This window comes from Chelonoidis abingdonii, chromosome 3 (genome assembly GCF_003597395.2).
Source record: "Chelonoidis abingdonii isolate Lonesome George chromosome 3, CheloAbing_2.0, whole genome shotgun sequence".
In the NCBI taxonomy this organism is placed as follows: domain Eukaryota; kingdom Metazoa; phylum Chordata; order Testudines; family Testudinidae; genus Chelonoidis; species Chelonoidis abingdonii.
The window spans coordinates 166248170-166272675 of record NC_133771.1 but is presented as its reverse complement, the minus strand read 5'-3'; the positions used below and the strand labels follow the sequence as shown (position 1 = coordinate 166272675).

Below are 24506 nucleotides of genomic sequence, written 5' to 3'. Positions count from 1 at the left end.
GTTGATCTCTGCTAGCATGAGTCTGCAACTAGGAGTGAGCCTCCGGGAGGGGGAGGGAAGAGACAATAGAAACATACCCTTAATTATTTCAGCACCAAGCTGATTCAGTCCTAGAAACGCTATCTGGAAAAAAGACATATTAATGAGTAGTTTTCCTAGATAGCTGCTGCACTTCACCCTCTTAGCACAGAATCACTGCTCAGAGCAGTGACCGTTGCCCCATACATTCAAATCAGGCTGAAGCAAGTAAATGGTGACAGAGCAACCATGAACATTTCTTCATATTTACAGACTGTTTAAAGTTTAGGGTTTTTGCACTTGCTCTTTGGCAATACAGGATTTCAGACCTTGCTATAAAACTAATGGCTCATTTAATGCCATGACATCCAGTAGGTTCAGGGTGATTAAGAGGGGAAAGCGCAGGAAGGGGAAGTCTTGCTTTCTGTCACCTGATAGCTACTAAGTTATTCAATGGTATTTCATAATGAAATGACACTAGTCTCAATGTATAATTACACTGCAGAGGCTAAGAAAATTTCAGATAGTGCTACCGCATTGAGATAGTAAGAAAAATAATGAGACCCTATATTAATACATACATAGCAGACCATTTGAATTGTTTCTATTGACTTTTAGGTGATGATGGTTGGAATTCACTTTGTGAAAAGTAGGCATCGCAGACCCAATTCAGCCTAAGCCTTGATGCTGGTACTGTTAAACTAAGAAGATTCCCTTCCTAATTTCTGCAGATATATATACTGTTGTTGGTAACATCTACCAGTGAATGGAAAAACCACTCAAAAACCATCTGTTATTCTACAACTACCCTCTACCCCCCAGCAGTACCTTAGCATGACTTTCACTCCAATCTCTCCCATGATAAGCAGCTATAGGGAAGCTGGCCAAACAAGCACTTGAAGGAACTATGCTTCATAGTCATTCTAGTAATTTGCTAATTACAGTATCAAACTACTCACATATGAACATAGCTCTAGCCACTTTGTTTTCTGAGAGTAAAATTGCTCTCTCTCTATATATATATTTATTTAATATATTGGCTCAACGGTTGAAACTGTCACATGCAGATGTAATACTAACCAAGACAGGTTTTCACAACAACAGCAGTATCTCAGACTTTCAGAACCTGAACAATATGGATCTTATAGGGCCCTTCCCTCCCATTGCATAGGTCACTTCCCCTCTTATTCATGTGCATATAACATACTTGCAGCAGCTGTAGGAAGTGCTAACAATACAATTTATTAGATGGACATGAGTGCCAATACCCTACAGAACCATAGCACATCCTGAGGACTTTAAGGAAATTATCAGAAGACACTGAGCACAAATAGCCCGAGAGGATTGCATAGTAGAGTGTTCATACTTCCAGCTGGCAATTAAATTAGGTAGAATGAAATCCAGACTTACTATACAAGTCAGTAGACTGACTCAGATTTTAGAATCTATCACTCGAATTTCCCGGTTGTGAGAAAGATGTATTCTAGATGATCAACAGGAGGGAGTGTACTACTTTGTGAACAAAAAAGTGTTTTAGTATCACTTTACAGAAAGCCCTTAAAAACTTGCTAAAAGTATACATCATCCTTGGGCTTTAACTTTTTCATGCTACTTCACAAACCTTGCTTCTCCAGCCCAAAACAAAGACCAGCTAGTTTGCTTGCTCTCCAGAAAACTCCAGTTTGTTAAGGCCTCTGTCAGAAGCTTTCCTGTCATTTAAAAAACACATCACTGTGATTTTCAGTATGATTGCTATAGGCATATAAAATATTTGGCAAAACTCCTGTCCAATCCATGGAGGCAGAGGTGTCTGCTAGGGAGAATAAGGCTATGGTATTTTTTTTTTCCTCTAAGCAAGCTCATCAGAAGGATTAAAGCCTAATCTCACTAAGGGGCCCTAATTACACTACTCTTACACCCAGTGACTAGTACTCTACGCCAAAACTAGTTCTATGCTCCTATGGTAACACACAGAGGGAATAAGGCTACCATGTGATTTGCTCCTAAAATAAGTACCATACAATAGTGGTAGCATCTAATTAACAATAGCTACCAACAGGAGATGATGTCTTTTCAAACTGGTACAGTTTTATACTAATCGTTGTGGTAGTGCCTAAGAGCTATTGCACTAGGCACGGTGCAGACACACACACACACACAAAAAGGGTCCCAGCACTCGAAAAAGTTTACAGTAAAGTATATAACAAAAGGCAACAGGTAGACACAGCCAGGAAGAACAAAAAGGAAACATTGTGACAATATTAGTCAGTCTGATAGCCAGTGAATTCAGGACAGCAGCTGCCTCTGTCAAGATTGTTGTAGGTGTTATGGAAAAGAAGAGTTAAGAAAGAACTGAAAGGACAAGGATGTGACTCTGCAGAGGATTACAAAACCTTTCCTCCAAATTTGTAAGGAGCCCCATAGCAGAAAGCACAGAAGGTGCTTATTTGAAAATTTAACTTTTAGATGGTGGCGACTGGCATCAACATCATGGTATCAGGTAAGAGAACAAATAGCACGGGAAGTGAACACATGCGGTTTATGTTTGACGCAATAAAAGAGGAAGCTAGTAGTAGGAATCTCCTTTAAGTCAACACTGTAGTTTCAATGCTAGCCTCAAGCAGGACCTGGCTTAAGGTGGTTGGGAAATACCTATCCAAAGAAGTAGTTTAATACTGCTGCACAGCATTACCTGGAGGTCCAATGTAGCAGCACCCTACTGTACTAGGTGCTGTATAAAAATAAGACAATCCCTACCCTATAGCATCTACTGTTTAGATTGCTCTCTAATATGAATGGGAAGGATTAGTCAGTCAGTGTTTATATTGTGTTTTGAAAGCGCACACATTTCATAGAATATAGATGAGCACAGACAGATGCTAGAAAGTAAAGTGCTATAAGTGTCAAGTATTACAAAAAACAGCAGTGTAGGTTAAACCTGAGCTAGCAAAGGCTAGGAGTCAAAATGGATATTTTGAGCCAAGTTAGAAAGGTGCAGCTTCATTTAAGTTAGATTCAAATACATATTTGGGAAAATATTCACTAAAAATGCTCAAATATTGAAAGTTCTTTTTTTAACTGTCAAATCTGAGGTGAAATAGCCAATTGACAGCCATGTAACTGAAGGTTAGGAGGTTAAGAACTATTCGGTCCAGTTATTCATTCTGTTTATTGAACTGAAGAAAGGGAATACAAACATTTCTGTTAAGTGCTGTGCACTGACATGGAAAAAGTGTACTTTTCTTTTAAAAAACCCTAATAAAAACAAATCAGAAATTATGTAGTTCCAATTAAACAATTTTCTTTTTAAAGATATGTTTAAAATACTACACATTTATAAAATAAAAAAGTTAAAGGGTGTTCTGTAAATAATTAGTAAAACAAGTGAAAATAAATATGAGACCCAACATTCTTATATTTTAATGTAATAATATAGCAAAGAAATTTAAACTACTTAATATAATCCAAGAGGACAGTAACAAAAATCCAGAAAGTTTAAGAACGCAATCCTTTGAAACATTTAATATCAGTCCATAGCAAATAGTCATTACATACCAAAAGCTCTAAGTGTTAACTAGTTCCACCACAACTCCATATAAATCTTGACAATTTAGAAATCTTGAGATCAACAGTAAAGTTCTTTTCTTGATCTCTACAGCTTGGTTTGTAAGTACATACATGCTTTGATGATCCATTTTACCCCATACATTTTCAAGGAGCCAATGACTTTTTTCCATCTGTGCCTAAAAATGTTAAGATTCAAATCTAGCACATTACCCTAACAATGAAAAATGTTTAAGTGAAAGATGGGGCACACTGAATTTCAAATTTATAAAAATATACTGATATGAACTGATGCCTGTAGTCAGAGGATACTTCACATACACACAATGTGACTTAAAGTATGAAACAGAACATGACCAGTACCTAGAACACTTAGTTCCATGTCTATGTAATACACACATACACACACTCTCTCTCTCTCTCATATATACCAAATAGGAAAACGTTCACACTTAGCTGTTTTACTGAACCCAGGTAATCTGGCTTAGCAGACAGGAAATGGGTTTATAGTTTGTGTTTCAGCAACAAGAGGCAGCTACTGCAGCAATTCAACACTGCACAATTCAATGAAGTCCACCCTGTTTTAAAAAGAAAAGTGTACAAGAGTTAATGAAGTTTTGCTAATTGTCTTTAAAATTAGCAGTTCTTCCTAAATCAAGTATGGCAGCTGAAAATGGACACGAACCAATGTGTATTTTTTTAAAGCCATATATAGGATTGAGGCTCCTCTTTTTAGCAATTGTTTCAAATAAATTAAAATTGAGACAACTTACTGTTTTAGGGATATGAACAAGAGTCTACTGAAAGTCTGTCTTCTCTCCTCTCTGGTCGTCCCTCACATTATCAGCCAACAAATCTGGCTGTAAACTAGACTTCTATGTTGATTTCTCCCACCTTTACATATATAGTCTACTCAACACAGACTGACTGTGTCAGCTCTACTTTCCAGGAAGCAATATCCTAATAAAGAAACCTTCAAACTTTTGTTTGGTCTGGGAGCATTATTTATTGGTGCAGCAAGATGCTACTAGACACACATACTGCCAATAGTGAATTGATCGCATTAAACGTTACCTGCTTGAAACCAGGATGACAAGTTATTGGCAAGAGTTAGCTAGTATTCCAGCTTGCATCTTTGCACAAGTTTTAAAATGATTAAGGTTACTTCTTTTACACTTGAACTTGTACTAAAAGAGTGAGGGAATTGGACATAAAGTTACATTTTTCAAAGAAAGATTTGTAACAGCAGCTTATTTCCCCCTTTGTGTTCCATCTCCTCTCTCAGAAAACTACTTACCTGAACAGTGCAGGCACATTCAGATAAATGGTTAAGCATAATTCAGGAAAGATTTACATTGCTGATAATCAGTAGCTATTGTAAATATTTTAATCAACAGCTACAAAAAAAATGCAAAAAACCCAAGATTACAGTATGTTCCTTCAGAAGTTTAGGATCAGTTACTAGAAATAACTGATAGCTGGGGATAAATATGACTCTTATTTGCTCCAATCCTTAGATCCCAGCCTAAGAACATTTTTAAGCACATGGAAATTAACACACTGCAGATGAGTCTACTGAATTTGCTTTTTCCATAGCCAAAGTCTTATTTTTGGTCTATGGGCAAAAAGTATTGGTACTTTTCAAACCATACATTATGACTATGTGGTAGCATGTGAAAAAGAGTTTAGGCTGCTCTTTTTGGTCTAGAGCCTAGAACAGTAGCCAGTCATCATTCACTGCCTATAGGCCTACAGGTAATCTTGCTGTCAGACTAAGTACCATAAAGCTTGGCTTTGCCACAGTCTCACCTTTCTACCAGTCTCTGCATATCACATGTAAGATGCAGGCACAATGTATATATAGCAAACTTGGTAAGACAGACTTCTAGAAATGAACCACACCACCTAGCTGGTGCAGAAGCCTTCCCATTTATATTGCATAGTTGAGTTACATAACTAAATTTAAGTGGCAATCTCAAAATGTGCTTCTCACTAACCCCATTCTGAAGTGTTCACCACCTATACATTAGGAGTAGACTCTAAAGTCCCGAAGCTCTTGAATTTGGAGGTTGCAGGGAGGCAATATGTATTTTGGCAAGAGAGAATTAAAGTTTAATATTCTTTGTCACATATCTCAATGAAAGGGAAGGTACTGACTCAAGTGTGCTCTAGTGTAGTTTGCACTAGATATGGAGTCTCTGCTAATAGTTTCAGCTACAGGCACTATGCTTAAAATCCTGTGAAATGACTAAGCACAAATCAATCTTCTGGATTTATATTAGGGGCTTGATCCCACATTCCTTACACACACCAATTCCCAGTGATGTCAGTGTGTGTTTGTTCACCCAAAAACTGCAACAAAATGGGCTCCACATCATCTAAAAAGTATAAAGGGTTAAAAAAACCAAACAAAAAACCCTTCAGTTACAGCATTACTTGCTCTTAGTGGAGAAGAGATTTTTATTCAGGTTTAAAGGAGAGTGTAAAGCTCTAACAATGCTTAAAATGCCAAATTAATAGAATATATGTAAAGCCTTGAAAGTTGTAAATAGCAGCACAGTTGCTGTTAGCAATTGTACACTACTTTGAAGATGAATATCTAAATTTTGGACAGTGCTTTACAACTTTTATTTAAACCAAAATGGTTAGCCTGCCAAGACTTGAGCTCAGTGTTCTTTGCTTCTCCTGCAAGCTGTACTATCACTGACACCACAGAACCAAGACTATCATCTTCATGCTATGATATGCCATTAATAGTGGCAGAAGAAACAATGTTGATCTCCAGAATTAGCAGGTCAAGAGAACTAATTTTCCATTTTTTGGTTGAAAGTTTGTTTGTAATCCAAGTCTACATAGATATTGATTTCTAATATTAAACAATATTTTATATGTTTAAAAAGCATTTCAGTTGAATTTTAAAGTAATTTTAGAAAGCTGAAGACAAATGAACTAAACTGAAGGTATTGACATTCGGTTCTTATTTCAGATGGAAAAATATCAAAATATAGAATGAGGTCAAATTAAGGGTTGGTCTCAACAAAAATTGTCTATACATTTTTAAGTGTTTAAGATAACATGCAAGTGAGTCAAAGAACCTAATGGCCATAATCTGTTAGAATCTCTCTTGTATTATATGCCTTGGGAGTACCTATTTGGGGCCTGTCCTCACCCTTTAAAAAGGGTCCTATTACTGTGTTATTTCCTCCATTCCCATTACCCAACCACGAGTCTGTTTTTTCTTCCCATGGACAATGGCAAAGTTATCTCTTCACCCAAACAAGGAGGACACTACAGTACGTACTTAGTCCCTGCAGGAGACTCATCCACCCTTTTGTTCACATCTTTCATGATGGCCTGCCTTCTTCCCTGCTCCCTCTTTACTTCATGCAGCCCTGATACTACCTTCATCATCCAGTTGATAAGAGGGAAACCTAACACCATTCCATAATCATCTACCAAGTAGTGCAGAAGCACACTAGAGATACCAGGCCACCTGTTTATTTTGAGACAGAGTACTCAAATTGTCTTTTTAATAGGACATTAGGGAACCATTCCTAAAAGTGTCAGGCTATTCACATCACCAGCACAGAACAAGGTCCAGCAGACACATTTAAACCTGTAAACTTCAAAATATCCCAAAAAAACAAAAATCCATGCATCTTTGTTAGTCAAATACTAAGGAAAATTCTGCAATTGTATTTAAGTTAGGGGAAAATTATACAAATTGTCAATATGTATTGTAATTTGGCTGATAAAGGTACTTTTACTAAGTTTTAAAATTACAAAGCAAAACAGCATTATCCTTGTTTCAGAGCCTTCCTAAGCTTTTATCAGAACTGTTGCACAAGTTAAGAGAAACTTGTTGCACATATTTATGTAATCTAAAAACTGACCTTTGTCTGTTTAATAAACTATTAGTCTCATGGTGCATTTTAACAGCTCTCACTTCTAAATAATTCTGTTTCTTCATTAAGATGGGAAATGAGGTTTCTTTTAAAAGAATACTTTACATAGCCTGTGTAAAACTCTTTCCAGCCACTGCTTTTGACCATGTCTTGCATGACACTCTAAAAGAGCATCAGTTATACTGCATTTCACGACACTGTTTTTAAGCTGGTTTAAATTCCAAATGTATACAAATGAAGTCACTTTAATCCTAGAAATAATTTATTTTTTAAAAAAATTGTGCTGTTAACCCCTTTACAGGGCAACGAGCTATGTGAAAAGTACAAAACTTTTTGTCAAGTGTGACACAGAGTGCTTTTGACATAGTTCACTGGTTTATCGTCTGGATTTATAGATACTGCGCAACGGGCAAGGCTAGAGTCCATGAACCAAGCTGCAAAGATCTCAAGCTAAATAAGGCAGAGAGAGATTTAGAGAAACAAGAGACGGAAATACTTTCCTATCCAATGTATACTCCTCAGACTAAAGCACTCTTTCTATCAAGCCTTCTAAACTGTTAAATAAAGTTTCCAAACAAGCATTTAAACTTCATTACACAGAAGAGCAACAAGAACAGTAGCCCGCCAGACAAAAAGGCAGGGGGAAAAAATATATATACTGAGTTCAATGGTTAGCCTGAATGTAGCACAGTTCTTCACAACCGATGGGGGGGGGGGGGATAATTCGACACGGCGTCCAACAATGTTCCGACGACGTGCTTCATCTCAACTGGTTACTATGAAGCAAGGTGGTAAATGTTTGGCCCCGATCGGGCTTCAGAAATGGTTCTTTTTTCATGACGAGCATGTCTGTCCAGCTATCAATCATGTTGTTTGCACCAAATCCCAAGCCATTTTAAAATACGACTAATTTTAAGTTAAAGAGAAGTCGTCTGCTCCAAATTCGCCATCAACTATCCATGCTACTGCATTCCTCTGAGCAAAGACAAGATGAAACGTAAAAGAAAGATTAAACTTGGATGATAAGGAATTTTTCAAGGTCTAACAACCTCCACTACAAGATATATAAATATAACTTACTTATATACATGTAACACACACACACAAATTTAACATGCTTCAGAGTAATTGTGTGCTATGGATTTTATCCTCCTCACTGAAGGGGAGCTACTCTTTTCCATTCTATTAATGTATGTAATCAATAATCTTTTCACTTTAACAAAAAAAGTAGCTCTCTGACTTCCAAATATCCTCTCCCCTCTTTCAGGACATTAATACACAGTATTTGAAGAGGTTTTTTTTGTTACTCAACACACACTATTTAAAAACATAGTGATACTGAAAATAAGCAATGGAGTGGACACTGATCTAGAATTGATATGATTTTTTCCTAGTGGAATCTCTTACTTACTCTGACAATTTTTAGATATAGATCTATACTGGGAAAGGGTCACTATGGAGACAGCCCTGTTGCACTTCAGAAGTTCAGAGAACATTAAGTGAAAACAATTACAAAAACCATTTGCTTGTTTTAAAGATTCCTGAAGTATCAGAACACTAATCTAACTATGCAACCTAGGTTATACATAGAACACTATATAAAAGAAATCCACATTGTTTTTACTTTAAGTTTACCCCTCTGCCCCACTTTTCCTGTTATTCATGTTATACAAGTATTTGTTCTCTTTTGGGAGGCAAATCTTAAATTTTAGATTAGCGTTCAGTGGTGGAAATGGGAAGGGAAAGGAATGAGGAGAGCAGGAGCAGAAAAGTATTTTGGGTTTGTCAGGACTGGTAACAGAATATATAGTATTTTACATCTAAGTATAGGGCTGATTTAGTTTAAGCCATTACCACCAAACAGCTGTTCAGTTTGTTAGCACTCTCAGTAGAAGGCTCGGAACTGAATAGCCATGAAAACTGACATATCCTCATTGTAATACAGGAAATTTCCTCAATAGAGTTGAGACAGCAGTGGGGGAAAAACTTGCAATTCTACTGCCTGTGCTGTACCAGTTCTCTGGGTAAATATCTAGTCACCAGGGCTATTAGTACCTTTCAGGGGCATTAAATTCACTTAAGGCTAAATACCCTCCTTCTGTTTCCAGAGTTAGGTTAGTATTTGTTATTTATTGCATAACAGTTAGTATTTATACAATGTTTTATATATTCAAAGTATTAGAGAAAAAATATTATTTTACTGCAGTGAACACAGGCCATCTTGAGGTATCTAGGGACATTATAATCCACTCTAGCTCCATGTTGGGGGTTTAAATGGTTCCTGGATTCCTCCAATAGCATCACTTTCCAGCTGTATATGTTTGGGGGAATAAGTAGACAGATCATTTTGCGGTTTGACAATTGAGGCCTTTTTCAGGAAATGCAATTTTGTTTGAGGCTTAAGAGTTGTTTACTATATTATTTATATTCTTATTGAATGTTTTAATTACTGTCAAGAAATCCAAAGCAATTGGATGGATTATTTCAATTACATAAGCTTTCCAGTACAATTTCTTTTTAAATATATATGGAAGTTATTTTACCTTCAATATCCTGGTTGTCTATGAAAGGTGCTGGTCCCCATATTCTAACAGTGCCATCGTCGGAGGCGCTGGCCATCATGGATGGAATCTGCGGGTTCCAGCTCACACAGTTAACTGTACGCGTGTGCCCCGTCAGCTCCGCAATTGGCAGTTCGCTACGTTTGTGCCAAATATACACTTTGTGATCTAAAAAAAACATTGATTTGAAGCAGCAGCATGAGAAATATTGAATTAAAATGTCTTAAATACATAACTCTCCTAATTTTTCACATTAAAATTACACTCTTCCAGATACCTAAAAACACAGTATTGCTAATAAATAAATAAAAAAATTAAATTTTGTAAATTCTAAAATTGAACCCCCTAACATGCAGCAACACTAGCAAGGTTTTGGTTTCACTCTAAAGAGGGGATCTGATCAAGAGTGTGGGCAAAACTCATAGACATGTCTTATTAAGACTTACAACTCTAGCAAGCTCATTATCTGAGGAAAAGCATTTGAGATGGCACTGAATCTTATAACTGTCAGCCAACGCATGGCCAGAAAAACAAGTCAACCTCCTCCTGGGTTAAGGATATGCTGTTGCAAGCTGATTCAAGGAAAATACTGGTGATCACTGAACAACGTCTTGATACAATATTTAGAGGACAATACATATGTATTACACAGACCCTGTGTTAAGATCCAATATTTAGGAGTAGTAAGTAAGGCCGCATTTAAAATAGTTAAAATGCAAGTCTTGGTACTGAGGCCTCCAAAAATTCTAACCAACTTTGTCAATGACCCAATGGGGTCATGCACCTTAATAGTTTTGCTGTGCCTCTGTTTCCCCATGTGTAAAGTGGAAACAATTACTGACCAACCTCACAAGGTAAGGATTAATTAAATGGTTGTATGGCATTTTGAAGTTAAAGACCTACATACTACATAGATTTCAAATAGGATTCTAAAGAACCTCCTTTTGTGAACAGTAGCAACTCCTGTTTATCATGCAATATTTAAAAAATAGTAATTAGTCAAATAATCCATTGCAAATCTCTCAAATAAAAAAACCATACTGCTTCATAATGAACTGCATTTTATTTAAGACTAACTAGTTAAAATGATATTCTCTCCTAATGTAGATTAATAGCTTCTGACAAACCTGTAGACTGACTTGTTACTAAAGGCTGCATCAGGTTCTCTCAAATGGAGCTACATAGACTGAACTACAAACTATCCACTCACATCCATGTACACTACTAGACTAGCTTTTCAGAATTAAAGCTTTGAGGAACAGACTAAGACAACACTTTACACAATCCAATACGATTCTGAAGGTTATAAAAACAACAAACAAACCACACACCCCCACTCCCCTTACCCTGTCCCTTACAAAACAGGCTCAACTCTCTGACCTACCTGCTAGAATAGGACCTGGGAATCATTTGGTAAAGAAATTGCTTTCTGCTTAATCAGCTCATTTGAATAAACCCCCACCACATTATGGTATTTGCATGAAATAACACCTTTTGTGTGTTTACATTTTTCAATCTCCTGATTTCAGATGAGAGAGATAAGTATCCATTCTGGTGTCAAATAAAATAAAACCAGTGCTGTGTCTATTCTGGGTCATAAGATCAGCATCTGCTGTCTGGAGAATCAAACTGTAAACACAAGCCAGCATTTTGGTGTTTGACAGTGGATGTGTGTGTAAAAGGAAAAAGGACACACGAGCTAGATTAAGGCAGAAGTCAATTTTACTTTCAAAAGAGATTTCTTATTTATTTTCTTCCTATAAGTGCAGGTGGTAGAAAAAAGCCTACCTAGCTGACAACATACCTTTAAATTTAAGAGGTTATGACATTCTAATCTGCTACTTTTTTTGTACATAGAGACTTTCACAGCAGCCACATTTGCAACAATTCAGTGCAAAGAGGCAACAGCCTCTGGCAGTCCGAATCTAAATAAGGTGCCATCAGCTTCAACTACAGCTGGGTAGTTTTTAGACACTGAAAATAAAAAAAAAATAAAAAAGCTGTTCTTAAGATGATGACCTGGATAAATTCATTACCACATTAATGTCACACACATAGGTCATAAGTGAAGTGGCAATTAAAAAAAAACAAAAAAAATAGACTGGTGTACTATAGCGTGTACACTCCCCCACACAAAGCATCAGTATTGCTCAAGCACACAAGCCCTGAACTTTCTTGCAGACAAGTACTAAACCCCACACCAGGGCTCTGGCTCAAAGCTGATGAGGATGACACTGCATTAGAGGTGCTATCTTTCAGCTGGTATCTTCCACTAGGTAAGGGCAGAGGAGAAACTTGGTTTAAAATTTAAAGACGTTCCTTACTCTTTTGGAGAGTGCAGAAGGTGTGTCCTAGTCAACACTTCCTCTTTCCAAAGAGACTCACTGTGAGCTACTGAGTACAAAACAGTGGTGACTCAGTTTACCTTAGCGCACTACAAATACTTGGCCTGAGCAGGGCTCAGCATCATACGTCCGTCCCATTGATCGCAGTGGGAGTTGAAGGAGCTAAGCCCCTCACATGAAAGCAGTCTGGGACAGGCTCAATAACTAAATTATCTCTCACCACAGACTAATTATAAAAAACACAACTCTTAAGTGACAAAAAAAACCAACCCATGCTAGAGTTGCCATGTCATCAACTGCTGGATTTGTGATTTTGTTTTTCCTCCCATTATAATTAATTCCACTTGAGTTGAGATGACTACTCTCCTGGAATTAAAATCATCTGACCACACCTGCCTTTGAAAAACTACTAATTAAATTAACATAAAATTACTCACTACAGAACTATTCTGGCTGAAAGCACAACTGCTAATGTCATGCCTCTCAAAACCCCCCACATACCTACACATAGTTAAAGTTTACTCAGTGCTATAAACCCATTATAGGAGAGAAATGGAAGAGATCTAGAGCATACAGGCTTTCTACCAGAGCAGAACTGTTCCTTACAATATATAACTTCAGGAGCACTGAGACACACCTTTGTTTACTTCTGTGGACAATAAACTTCCTTTTATAGATGATAGTTGCTGGTAATAGCATTAACATTAATTAAAAATACATTGCATCATCCCCTTTTATACACTGTGTGCCTGAAATGTACATCAACTAACATCTGAAGTCTTTAAAGCTGATGTTACCTTCACTGCCACTAGCGATGAAGTCTTCGTTATGGCCTCCAAAACACGAATGAATTGTGTAAAACCCTTGTGTAACACCTTGATACTTTCTCACTAAAACTCTGTCTTGCAAGTCCCATAAGTGAACTCCCTGGGGGGGCAAGAGCATGCCGGAGGTTATTTTTATTGTAAAACAATAGCCAGCACCTACCCTCAAAGTATTCTACTTTTATCATTTGTTTATTTTTGGCATGTCAACCAGCTTAGGCAATAAAACTAGGCTATAATGTGAAATTGAATGGATCTCATGCACTAGAACAATGGCTTAAACTCTTGTCCTGTCTCCTATTCTAGCGCTCAATTCTCTACTTCATGGTTTCCAAAATCCTTAAATTCTGAAGTCCATAAAGAAAAGTTACGTGGAACACCAATATTCCAGGGATGAGAACTCTAGAATATTGCTGCAACGTTGGGAAGCCAAACATATAAAATGAAGTGTTTATATCTAACAGCAGATATTTTGTAATTTACAGTCGAAGTATCTCTCTTCATACTACTTTTGTGAAGCCTTTTTAAAAAAAAATGGTATCTTCCCTTTTGGAGAATCCTACATTTGTTTATTTGTATATCTGTACATACTGTGAACTATGTTGTGTGGAATACTGTTTTGTCTATTGTTTTATACAGGGGTCGGCAAACTTTCAGAAGTGGTGTGCCGAGTCTTCATTTATTCACTCTAATTTAAGGTTTCATGTGCCAGTAATAGATTTTAACGTTTTCAGAAGGTCTCTTTCTGTAAGTCTATACTATATAATTAAACTACTGTTGTATGTAAAGTAAATAAGGTTTGTAAAATGTTTAAGAAACTTCATTTAAATTTAAATGCAGAGTCCCTCAGACCAGTGACCAGGACCTGGGCAGTGTGAGTGCCACTGAAAATCAGCTTGCATGCTGCCTTTGGCACACGTGCCATAGGTTGCCTACCCCTGGTTTAATACCATTACAGATCCCAAATTCCCTCAGATTTTCTAAAAAATAAAATTAGCAGTGGTAAGAAAGTCTTACGTGTATTTTTATCTGTCACCTTACCTGAGTTGCTACATTTAACAAAGCTAATCTGCCATTTTTTGAAATAGTAAATGACATAATAGGATGATCTTCTTGTACTCTGAAATCACAGAAAAGACACCATAATGTTAGGAGCACTACTGTTTGGACATTTAAAAAAAAAAAAACAAGTAACACCAAGAAAGCACAAAAGTTTTCATTTGCAATACTTCCACTCATATTTATAACTAAGTGGGCCATGGCTATTGTATTTGAAAGGGGATTACAACCAGAACTGAGTTTAAGTCATCTGGTTCTATTTCAGTATTTGCTCAGTCCACAGAGAAACTATACGATGTAGACAGACAGTTTGTGTAATGTATCAGAACTACAGTTTTCTCAACAGAGGAATCAGACTAGATTTACGAGAGTTAAGAATTTGTAAGAAAAAAGGTAGTTACATGTTCCTGTCTGTAAGGTCCTCAAAGTTGTAACCCCGAATTCGCTGGTGTGTGTCCGATGCCAGAACAGTCTTCCCGTCGCTCAAACACCAGAGGCATTGCACTCTCACCCCTTCCCAGGAGTCAAGGAGATTACCATCTAGATCCTGTTTAGGAAGAAAATATAACGAAGGTGTTCTTTTAAGTTAGATTTCTAAGGAATTTTGATGAGAGCTTTTAGTTGTAACGACTAAAAGAATGAAGCAAGAGAGATTTCTCTTGTCCCGTATCAGATAAAATGTTGGTGATCATGAGAATTAGTGTATTGTTTGGCATCACCTTCCATCTCCACCCTCAAACCAAACACAGAGTCAGGAGAATCCCTTGTTTGACATGGTTGAAATCTAAACTCCTGGCTCAAGTCAGCCAGTTATTCGAAGACCTCAACTCTTCCAGCACCATTGTAGTACTCCCAACACAATGATCCAGACGGCAAGAAACCAGACCCCCAAATGGATGGTCCACAGCATATCCATAGGACTGATTCCTCCCTCCCTTTTTGAATGTAAAGAGTTAAATTATAGCTTTGCATGCTAGAAATGTAAATAGTCCAGATGAATTCTATGGAAAGCTAGTTTCCATGGCCTAAGTGTTCACTAGTCAATGATTCCTGTGAACCAAAGTCAGAGAATGCTAAAGAAGTTGCTCATCAACTAAACTGACCCAGCATACTGACGTTTGTTTCAGTAATACACCTGCTTTGGTACCAAAGAATGAAAAAGCCCTGTCAGGGCATTAGTATACATGCTACTCTACCTCCAAAAGTAGGAGGGCCAAAAGATTCCATGGGCAACTAAATTTATAACAAGTTACATTATTTTTCATTACAAGTACTCTAGTGACTACTTCAACATACGGAAAAAATAGACCCATTAACCACGTTACACCTGTTTTTACTAGTGGTCAAGCGTTTAAAATAAAAACAAAAGTCATGATTAATCATTTTTAATTGCACTAACAAACAACAGAATACCACTTTTTAAAAATATTTTCTATATATTCAAATACAGGCTCAGGGCTTCAACCCCCATTCCACAGCACACGGGGCTACCTCCCCGCCCAGAGATATGCAATGAACATGTACTATTTGTCTTCAGTTAATCGCAGGCATTAACTATGATTAATTGACAGCCCTAGTTTTTAATCTTAAGTGCATTCTACTGTTTTCAGCTGCAATGAAGCAAGTGTTCTGAGGGGACATGAACACACAGGTAAAACTTACACACTGATAGAACTGTCCACGCTGCCCTCCTGTTACAAAGCGTTTCCCATCAGGATTCCAAGCCACACTGGTTAAACTGTCTTCATGAGATTGACTCATCTTTGTCCTCAGCTCCCCCGTCTGGGGAGGAAACAAAGAAAATCAACCACTACAAAATCCAGTGTTCCCCACCCCTACAGACACATCATTAACAGATGTGTATGAAAACTTAACCTAGTGTTTCTAATTATGGACATTTCACTGCATTAATTGAATAAAAAGGTAAAGAAAGTTGCAGACTATGAAAGCCTTCTAGGGAGCGATGAGGAGGTGGAGCTGGGGTCATTCTAATTTTCCTTCAGCATGGAAAACTGTCAGCCATGTTCTCACTCAAGCAGTTGCAATGAGCTCAGCCTCAGAACTTTTTTGCTTCCACTACAGATCTGAAGCCAGGACAGGCAGTGCGTGTATTTAATGGATTTGGAGGGAAGAAGAAAGGAAAGAAGACATATCAAGGAAGGAGAAAGTGAAAGATCAATGAAGGAAGGGAAAAGATAAATGACAGGCACAGAAAAAAAAAAGATTGAAGAAAAAAGGAAACCAAAAGAATGCAGAGAGACAGTAATTTTTTTTTTTTTTTTTTTTTTTACACTACAAAGCAGAGTACCAAAAATCTTAAGAACGTAAGAATGGTGATAGTGGATCAAACCAGTGGTTTATCTAGCCCAGTATCCTGTCTTCCAACAGCAGCCAGGGCCAGATACTTCAGAGGGAATGAACAGAACAAGGCAATTATTAAGTGATCCATCTCATTGTCCACTCCCAGCTTCTGGCAGTCAGAGAGTTAGGGACACCCAGAATGTGGGGTTGGATCCCTGACCACCTTAGCTAATAACCACTGATGGACCTAACCTGCATTCATTTATCTAATTTTTTTTTTTTTTTTTTTAAAACTCAGTTACACTTTTGGCCTTCAACATTCCCTGGCAACTAGTTCCACAGGTTGACCATGCATAGTGCAAAGAAGTACTTCCTTATGTTAAAACAGGCAGCAGATTTAAAATTAACTGGGTGATCCTGGGTTCTTGTGTTATATGAAGGGGTAAACACTTCCTTATTCACTTTCTCCACATCATTCATTATTTTATAGACCTCTATCATAGCCTCACTTTAGTCGTCCCTTTTCTAAGTTGAACAGTCCCAGTCATTTTAGTATCTCGTTGTGTGGAAGCTGTTCTATACCCTTAATTATTTTTGTAGCCCTTCTCTGTACCTTTTCCAATATATTTTTTTTGAGAGGGGGAGACCAGAATGCAAACAGTATTCAAGGTGTGGGCGTATCATGGATTTATATATTGGAATTATGCTATTTACTGTCTTATTATTTATCCCTTTCCTAATGGTTCCAAATGTTCTATTAAGTTGACTACTCCTGCACACTGAGCCAATGTTTTCAGAGAACTATCCACAGTGACTCCAAGATCTTTTTCTTGAGTGCTAACAGCTTATTTCGACCCCATCATTTTATCCATGAGAGGACCTTCTCTCTTTTCCCATGACTACTTACTTTGCTTAAGAGTCTTTGGTGTGGGATCTTGTCAAAGGCTTTCTGCAAGTACTTTATATTCACTAGATCACCATTGTCCACATGTTTGATGACCACCTCAAAGAATTTTTAAAGATTTGTGAGGCATGATTTCTCTTTACAAAAGTCGTGTTGATTCACGCTCAAACACATCATGTTTATTGCTGTTTCTGATAATTCTGTCCTTTACCATAGTTTCCACCACCTTGTCTGGTATTGAAGTTAGGCTTACTGGCCTGTAGTTGCCAGGATCACCTCTTAAAAATTGGCATTACATTAGCTATCCTCCAGTCATTTGGTACAGAGCCTGATTTAAAGGACAAGTTACGTACCACAATTAATAGTTCTGCAATTTCATATTTGAGTTCCTTCAGAACTCGAGTAAATACCATCTGCTCCTGCTGATTTTAATTTATCAATCTATTCCAAAATCTCCTCTGACTCCTTAATCTGTGACAGTTCCTCAGATTTGTCATCTAAAAATAATGGGTATGGGTGGGATTCTCTCTCACATCTTCTGCAGTGAAAACCTATGCAAAGAGTTCATTTAGCTTCACTGCTATGGCCTTATCTTCCTTACAATAGCTTATAGTTAACCACTCTCTGGATATTGTACCTTAAACTCTCCATGCTAGGATGGCCTTTTTCCATGGACTGTACAGTTGGAGTGTCATACTCATTTGAAAGGGCCAAATGCCAAGTTTCATTATGGTCTGAGATATAATCCACAGAGATATAAATTCTGAACTTCATACTCTCCTCAATCTTCATTGATCTCCCACTGGTATCACCAGGAGGTTTGACCAGAGTGAGTTTTTATGTAGTGACTCTCCTCCCACTACTTCTGCCTTTTGTTTCTCCAAGCCTCTCTTCTGTTCTTCCCTATGTACTTCCTTCCCTACAACAACTCCCTATTCTCTCAAGGGCCTCACTCCTGTCTCCTAAAATGATCAGCAATGGAATATGTAAGCTTGATACTAAAAGGTCTTTGTTGGCCTTAAGAGTCGACCTTCCAACAGAGATTAATAAGGAACAGAGTTTAGCCTGAAACAGTGACTCAGAGGTGTCTGCAGACTCAGACATAATGATTACTGGTTTACACTGTTAACGTTTCAAATGTGATCTCTGCACCTACAGGTGCTAAAACCCTTTTTATTTTAAATGACACCTTTGATTTTTCACAATCTGAACATGTCCTTTAGGCCAGATACAGTCTATATGGGCCACATGCTTCTTCTAAAGCCAAAAGGTAAATTACACCTCTACCCCTATATAATGCGGTCCTATATAATAGGAATTCAGATATAATGCGGTAAAGCAGTGCTCCAGGGGACGGGGCTGCTTTACCTCGTTATATCTGAATTCATGTTACTGCAAGCAGTTCCTTTGCGCCCACGTTACTTGCTGAGGCCCTCCCCGGGGCCCACCCGCCCCAGCTCACCTCTGTTCCACGTCCTCCCACAAGCGCACCGCAGCTCTGCTTCTCCCCTCCCTCCCAGGCTTGTCGTGTCAATCAGCTGTTTGGCACAGCAAGCATGGGAGGGGTGCTTGTGGAAGGAGGCGGAGGCAGAGAGCTGAGGCAGCGAGGCCGCAGCAAGTAAGGGGGGAGAGCAAGCAGAGGAACTGCTCCCCGCCCCAGCTCACCTTTGCTCTGCCTCCTTCTCCTCCCACCATGAGCATGCTGCTCAGCTCTGCTTCTCCTTCCTTCCTCCCTCCCAGGCTTGCCGCGCCCAACAGCTGATTGGTGCAGCAAGCCTGGGAGGGAGGGGGGAGAAGCGGAGCTGCGGCGCACTCATGGGAGGAGGTGGAACGGAGGCGAGTTGGGGAGCGGGGGGGGGTGGGAAGAGTGGTTCCTCTCCCTACTCCGATGTAATGTGGTCTCACCTATAACATGGTGAGATTTTTCAGCTCCCAAGGACCATGTTATATCAGGGTAGATGTGTACGCCCTCGACTGTCTCACCCACTGGACAAAGAGACAGGACCAAATGCTCTTAGATCACACCCACAAGCGTCTCAGCACTATGTGGATGGGTCAGACTCCACTACACTGGCCACTTGGATCACAGAATTAAAGAAAACAAACACAGTACTTGGATTCCCAGCTACTTCCTCACCACTCCGATAAGCCCCATAAATGTCACTTGAACATTACATAGAGGAGTTGTAATGTTTCTAAAAACCACGCACTAAAGGAATTCACTCCTTATAAATCCTCAAAGATATCCTCTTGAAGTGTATCATCCAGATTTTTCAAAAAACGGTAACTTCTCTCTGGCATGGATGATCACTTGGAATAGAAACGTTATAGCCACCTCTTTGTATTCCAGAGTTGAAAGGACAGAAGATCCATGAAGAGCAGACTCACTGACAAACTAGTTTCAGTTCTGTTCACATTTAATATACAAAACTTTATATTCTACCCAGAGTTGGGAAAGATTTGGGTTTATTAGCAACCTTTTTAATAAAATAAAAGGCAATGTTTCCATGTTCACCTATATAGAAACAAGCTTACTGAAGTGATTTCATCATTACTGAACAGTTCCAATGCATAATAAAGCCAAGTGCTAGAGTTAAACATGAAATTTTATATTAATATTGGATTTCTTACTTGTACATTCCAGAGCCACAGCTCAGAGCAGTCATCTGGGCCACAGGCAACAAGATAGTTGTCATCTGGACTCCAAGCAATGTAAGAAACACCATATGCATGGCCTTCTAATGTTTTAAGCAGTTTTAGCTGGTGCGTATCCTAAGTAAAAGAAATACATATATGCTAAAAAGACTAGTCAATATTGGCATAATTTGAGCCACTGTCAAGACAACCTGAGCCAGATTTTATAGTCCTGAGTTTTGATAGGATTTCTACCCAATTCAGGCCTGTATGATTTGGCCATTATTTTTTAAAACAAAACATTCTCTTTAGAGAATCTTAATCTCTATTTGTAAGTGAGCAGTTACTACCCTATAGAGTAAATGCATATACACACCAAAAGAGCCTTTCCAAAATTCTCAACATACAGAGAGAAGCACTAGTAGGTATTCTGCGAATGTTTTTTTCTTCCTTTGTTTTGTTATGGAACTTGTTGACAGAGTTCAGTGCAAAAACAATACGGCCTATACTTTAGATTATGCAGGATACCTAGCAATTATGCAATGTTTCATCTTCAAAGCACTGTAAGAACTTTACACAGTGGAACCAGTCTTTACACCCTTGTGAAGTAGACAAGTATTGTTAACCAAGTTTTACAAGACGATTAAATAAGACAGAAGTTAGGTGATGTGCCTTGGGTCAGGCAGTGAACGTGACAGAATTAGGATTAGAATTTCAGAGTTCCTGGCTCCTGGTGCCATAGTCAGCTACTACACTTCCAACTGCTAGTTTCAAAATAAAATCTTCAATTGACTATAATAAGAATATTTTCCTCCAGTTCTTTGTAGTTGTAGGAATGTAAGAGCCTCCCTTAAAGTGATATAAAATGTTACAGGACTGTCAGCCAGTTGTGAAGAACTGCCTTTGTTTTAAATTGTATTTAGTCATTAATACTGACAGTTTTAGTTAATGCATGAGGCATTCCTTTTACCTACTGAACTACTTTAAAATAGCAGTTGATTGTAAAATGCAAGATAGTGTTCAGCAATTTAATGGCAGGACAGCCCATTAGAGCAAAGTCGTAAGGTATTTATCAACTATTTGAAATATTAAGATGTTTAATAGCATAAATACCACCCTGTCAGTTGCTGGCTTGATCCAAACCCTGAAATCTTCCAGTTGAGTATTGGCCCAACTGTAGTCACAAGCCTCATGAATCTGTCCCAAGTCATATTAAAGATACAGCGTATAGTGATCAGATTATTAACAACTGTTCAATTTGGGGAGTATTTATTAGGTATTTTTACTCTCCATTATTTGAAAACATTTTCTACTTGCCCACTATCCTTTGTGGCTTCTGTCTTTTCCCATACTGAAAAGTCTCCTCAAGGATTAAAGGGAAAACAAAACAAAACAAAACACAAAACAACTCCGCTAAATCACCCCAGCAAGTGAAGAGTGCAGCCTTCTGAACTTTAACCAATGCAGTACTGAGCCTGCACACAGATCCAGTTCCTTTTGTCACTGTTTATTACTGCTAGCCAAAGCTGAGGAAATGTGATTAGTTTAGTCATTTTTACTGCTCCAGATCAGAACCTTATGGGCAGAAGAGACCATTCTTGTCATTTTCACATTTTCCCCCAAGCACTCAGAATGAAAGCAAGACTATTCTTGTCATTTTCCCTGCTGCCCATAAGGGTCCAAACGGCAGTAGTGAAACTGATTAGACTCATTAATTACCTATCCCTTGGTAAAACAAGGAAAAAAGTGCAAAGACAGGCACTGGAGGTATTTATAAAACCTGAAAAAAAAGGCTAGAAAAGGAGAGAGATTAGGATTATTTATTTGTGCTTACCTGAAAATTTCTTCTCTTATATCGCAAGGTCCATAGATCTTGTATGCAGAAGGCCCAATGCTTACTGCATGAGACAGACAGATCTCACAGACACTGTCAGCAGCCTAAACTCCTTCCTCTGAAGCTGCTCTCCAGTTTAGGTTATTTCCACAGTTAAGGTTTTTAGGTTTAATTTAAAACGTATGCCTACTTCAGGAAATGAGTTTACAGTTTTTAAAATTTAAGTATATAAACTCCTTCACATATCCCTTAGTTTGCCCTGACGGGCTAGGTGTACAGGCCCTGTCACTTGACACAAAAAAAGAAAAAGCAGCAGCGTTCAGACAGATGAGTTTTCCTATTCTTTGGTGAAACAAGATCCACAAATCCTACAAACAGAATTTTTGAGCAATGCAAGATCGTTTAGAAAGGGAACAAAGATTCTGAAATACAGATTCCTTCTCACAAAAATTTGTCTGCAGTGAAGTGCGCAGAACTCCCTAAGGCTGTACCCACTGAAGTTTAAGAACTACTTTGCAGAATTTAGCCAATGCATTAGTTAACAGCCACATGGTCACTTGAATGGCTTTTTTGCCTAAGGGCATTAAAACAAGGTTATAATTTCCACAGAAATGCCTGGTCAACAAGGCTGTTCTAAGAAATTGCTGGACGTCCAGGTGCACTGAGGTGTTTTTGTTGTTTGGGCAGTTTCTTAACCAAAGGATGCAACTTAATGCAGAAACTTTATCATCATGATTCCCAAAGCTGAGCCTTCTTGGAGGATTTCTACTACTTGTGGAATTGTAATAATCAATCTCTGTTCCAGTCTCTTTGCCAAATTGGAAGGTACTTGAAGCTGACATTCAGGGAAAGATATCCTCAGAGTAACTATGATGGTCAGAACAACCCACAACCAAAAACTCCCCCCAATTAATTTATTTTAAATGCCAGGCAACCAGGATCAAGACGACTAGATCATGGTGAAGCAGTGCTACAATACAGTCTTTTGCGGTGTAGAAAGGGGACAAGTCTCTATCATGCTGTTGTTATAAAATAAGTCCCCCTACCCAGTAAGAATGTGGCCTCTCATTTTTCATCTTCAGATGGACCTGACTACACTGAGAGCAATAGGAATGGTTAGAGCCGCATGCAGGTTTTCAATTGGATAGTGTCTCCATGGTAGCAACCTTCAAGTATCTTCTCCAGGACAAGATTATGACTTTGCTGTGGCTCCTGGAGGTGAAGAAGCTCATGGTTAGTAGTCCAAAAAGTTGTCACAAACACAGGGGTGAAGGCTCCATTCCTGAAGTCAGGCCTCGGCTTACTTTGCCAGTCCCTTCTCTATTAAGATTTTTCATAGAGAAGATTCGTCTATTGCCTCATAAGAACAAGAGATTTGCTTCCCTCTGAAGGGCTGATAATGAATTGCCAAGAATCTGGTCCCAGATGCATTAGAAACCACACGTCCATCTATAAATTGCCAAGAGATCTACACTCCTCTGAGATAACGCAGATAACAAAATAGCTGAGTACCACTATCTAAAGTTAAACTGAGGGGATCCAGCTCAAGTGGAACAAGCTTTCACTGAAGATTAGACTAATAATAGATTAAACTGAATACACTCTCTCTTCAAGACCTCTTTTGAGGTTTTCCTGCTATAACCAGATTGACTTCAAACAACTGCACCACTATCAAAACACCCTGACACACCCTTTGCAATGTCTCAGAAAATTTACACCTAGGATGTCGGGGTGAGTTACATGTGTCTTGGTACTTTTCTTTTGAGCTATCAGGGCCTTGAATCTTACCTTCAACTCCTCTGGCTTCATTTCCTCTCCTCGCCATCACAGAAAGGAGTACAGCTTGTTGCATCCATTTTTTGCACATCCTCTTGTTAAGGAGACAGGCAATGTCTCCCCTTTTGCTTGGGGCCCTTTGGACTCCTTGGGATATATAGAGGAACTCGGGAATTCATTTTGAGACCTAGTGAGAGTTCTCCAACAATCCCTCCCTCTGTTTTATTTTAGTCTTATTCAAGGCAGCTCTTTTTCACTGGGGATCTTGGAGAGAATTCAATTGTCCCCTGACAGAGAGAGGCAGTACCCCAGTGAAAGAATCCGAGGGGTGCTTGGGCTGGCACAGGCAGGAAGGTTTCATGAGATCACTAGTCAGAGAGCCCAGGAGGTACTTCCAGAGTAGAGATTGCCCTGTCCTTACCTTCAGGAGATGGAGGAACAACCTAGGTACTTCTTATGTCCATGGCAGAAGACTCCAATTTATTATAGTTAAGTTAAGTTGATTAAAAAAATATTGATAATAATAGAAAAATCTAAGTCAACTATTCAGAGTGACAGATACTATCCAACATGAAGATCTGGCTATGGTTCAGGATTTTAAGTTTGCTTTTTGGTCTTCTGTTTTGAAGACTGCCCATGTTTTTGAACCATATTTGAATGAGTTAGCAAAACCTCATTTATGTAAGTCAAATACTCAGTTAAGATTCCAAACCATGGAAATTGCTGTCCTTAAAGGCTGCTATGGAAAGTTCCTTCACATCTTCATTTTTGCCCATATAAA

At 38.4% G+C, this 24506-nt stretch overlaps 1 protein-coding gene across 1 annotated transcript in view; it reads right to left on the bottom strand.

Annotated features, from left to right (window-relative positions):
- Nucleotides 1–4563: 4563 nt before the first annotated feature.
- The window catches only part of WDR26 (WD repeat domain 26), a 44525-nt gene continuing 24582 nt past the window's right edge, over nucleotides 4564–24506 (bottom strand). Inside the window, 7 exon segments of the mRNA XM_032781719.2 lie at nucleotides 4564–8462; nucleotides 10031–10216; nucleotides 13191–13320; nucleotides 14259–14337; nucleotides 14678–14823; nucleotides 15939–16058; nucleotides 20113–20253. Coding sequence (XP_032637610.1) covers nucleotides 8437–8462; nucleotides 10031–10216; nucleotides 13191–13320; nucleotides 14259–14337; nucleotides 14678–14823; nucleotides 15939–16058; nucleotides 20113–20253 — 828 coding nt within the window. The 3' untranslated portion in view covers nucleotides 4564–8436.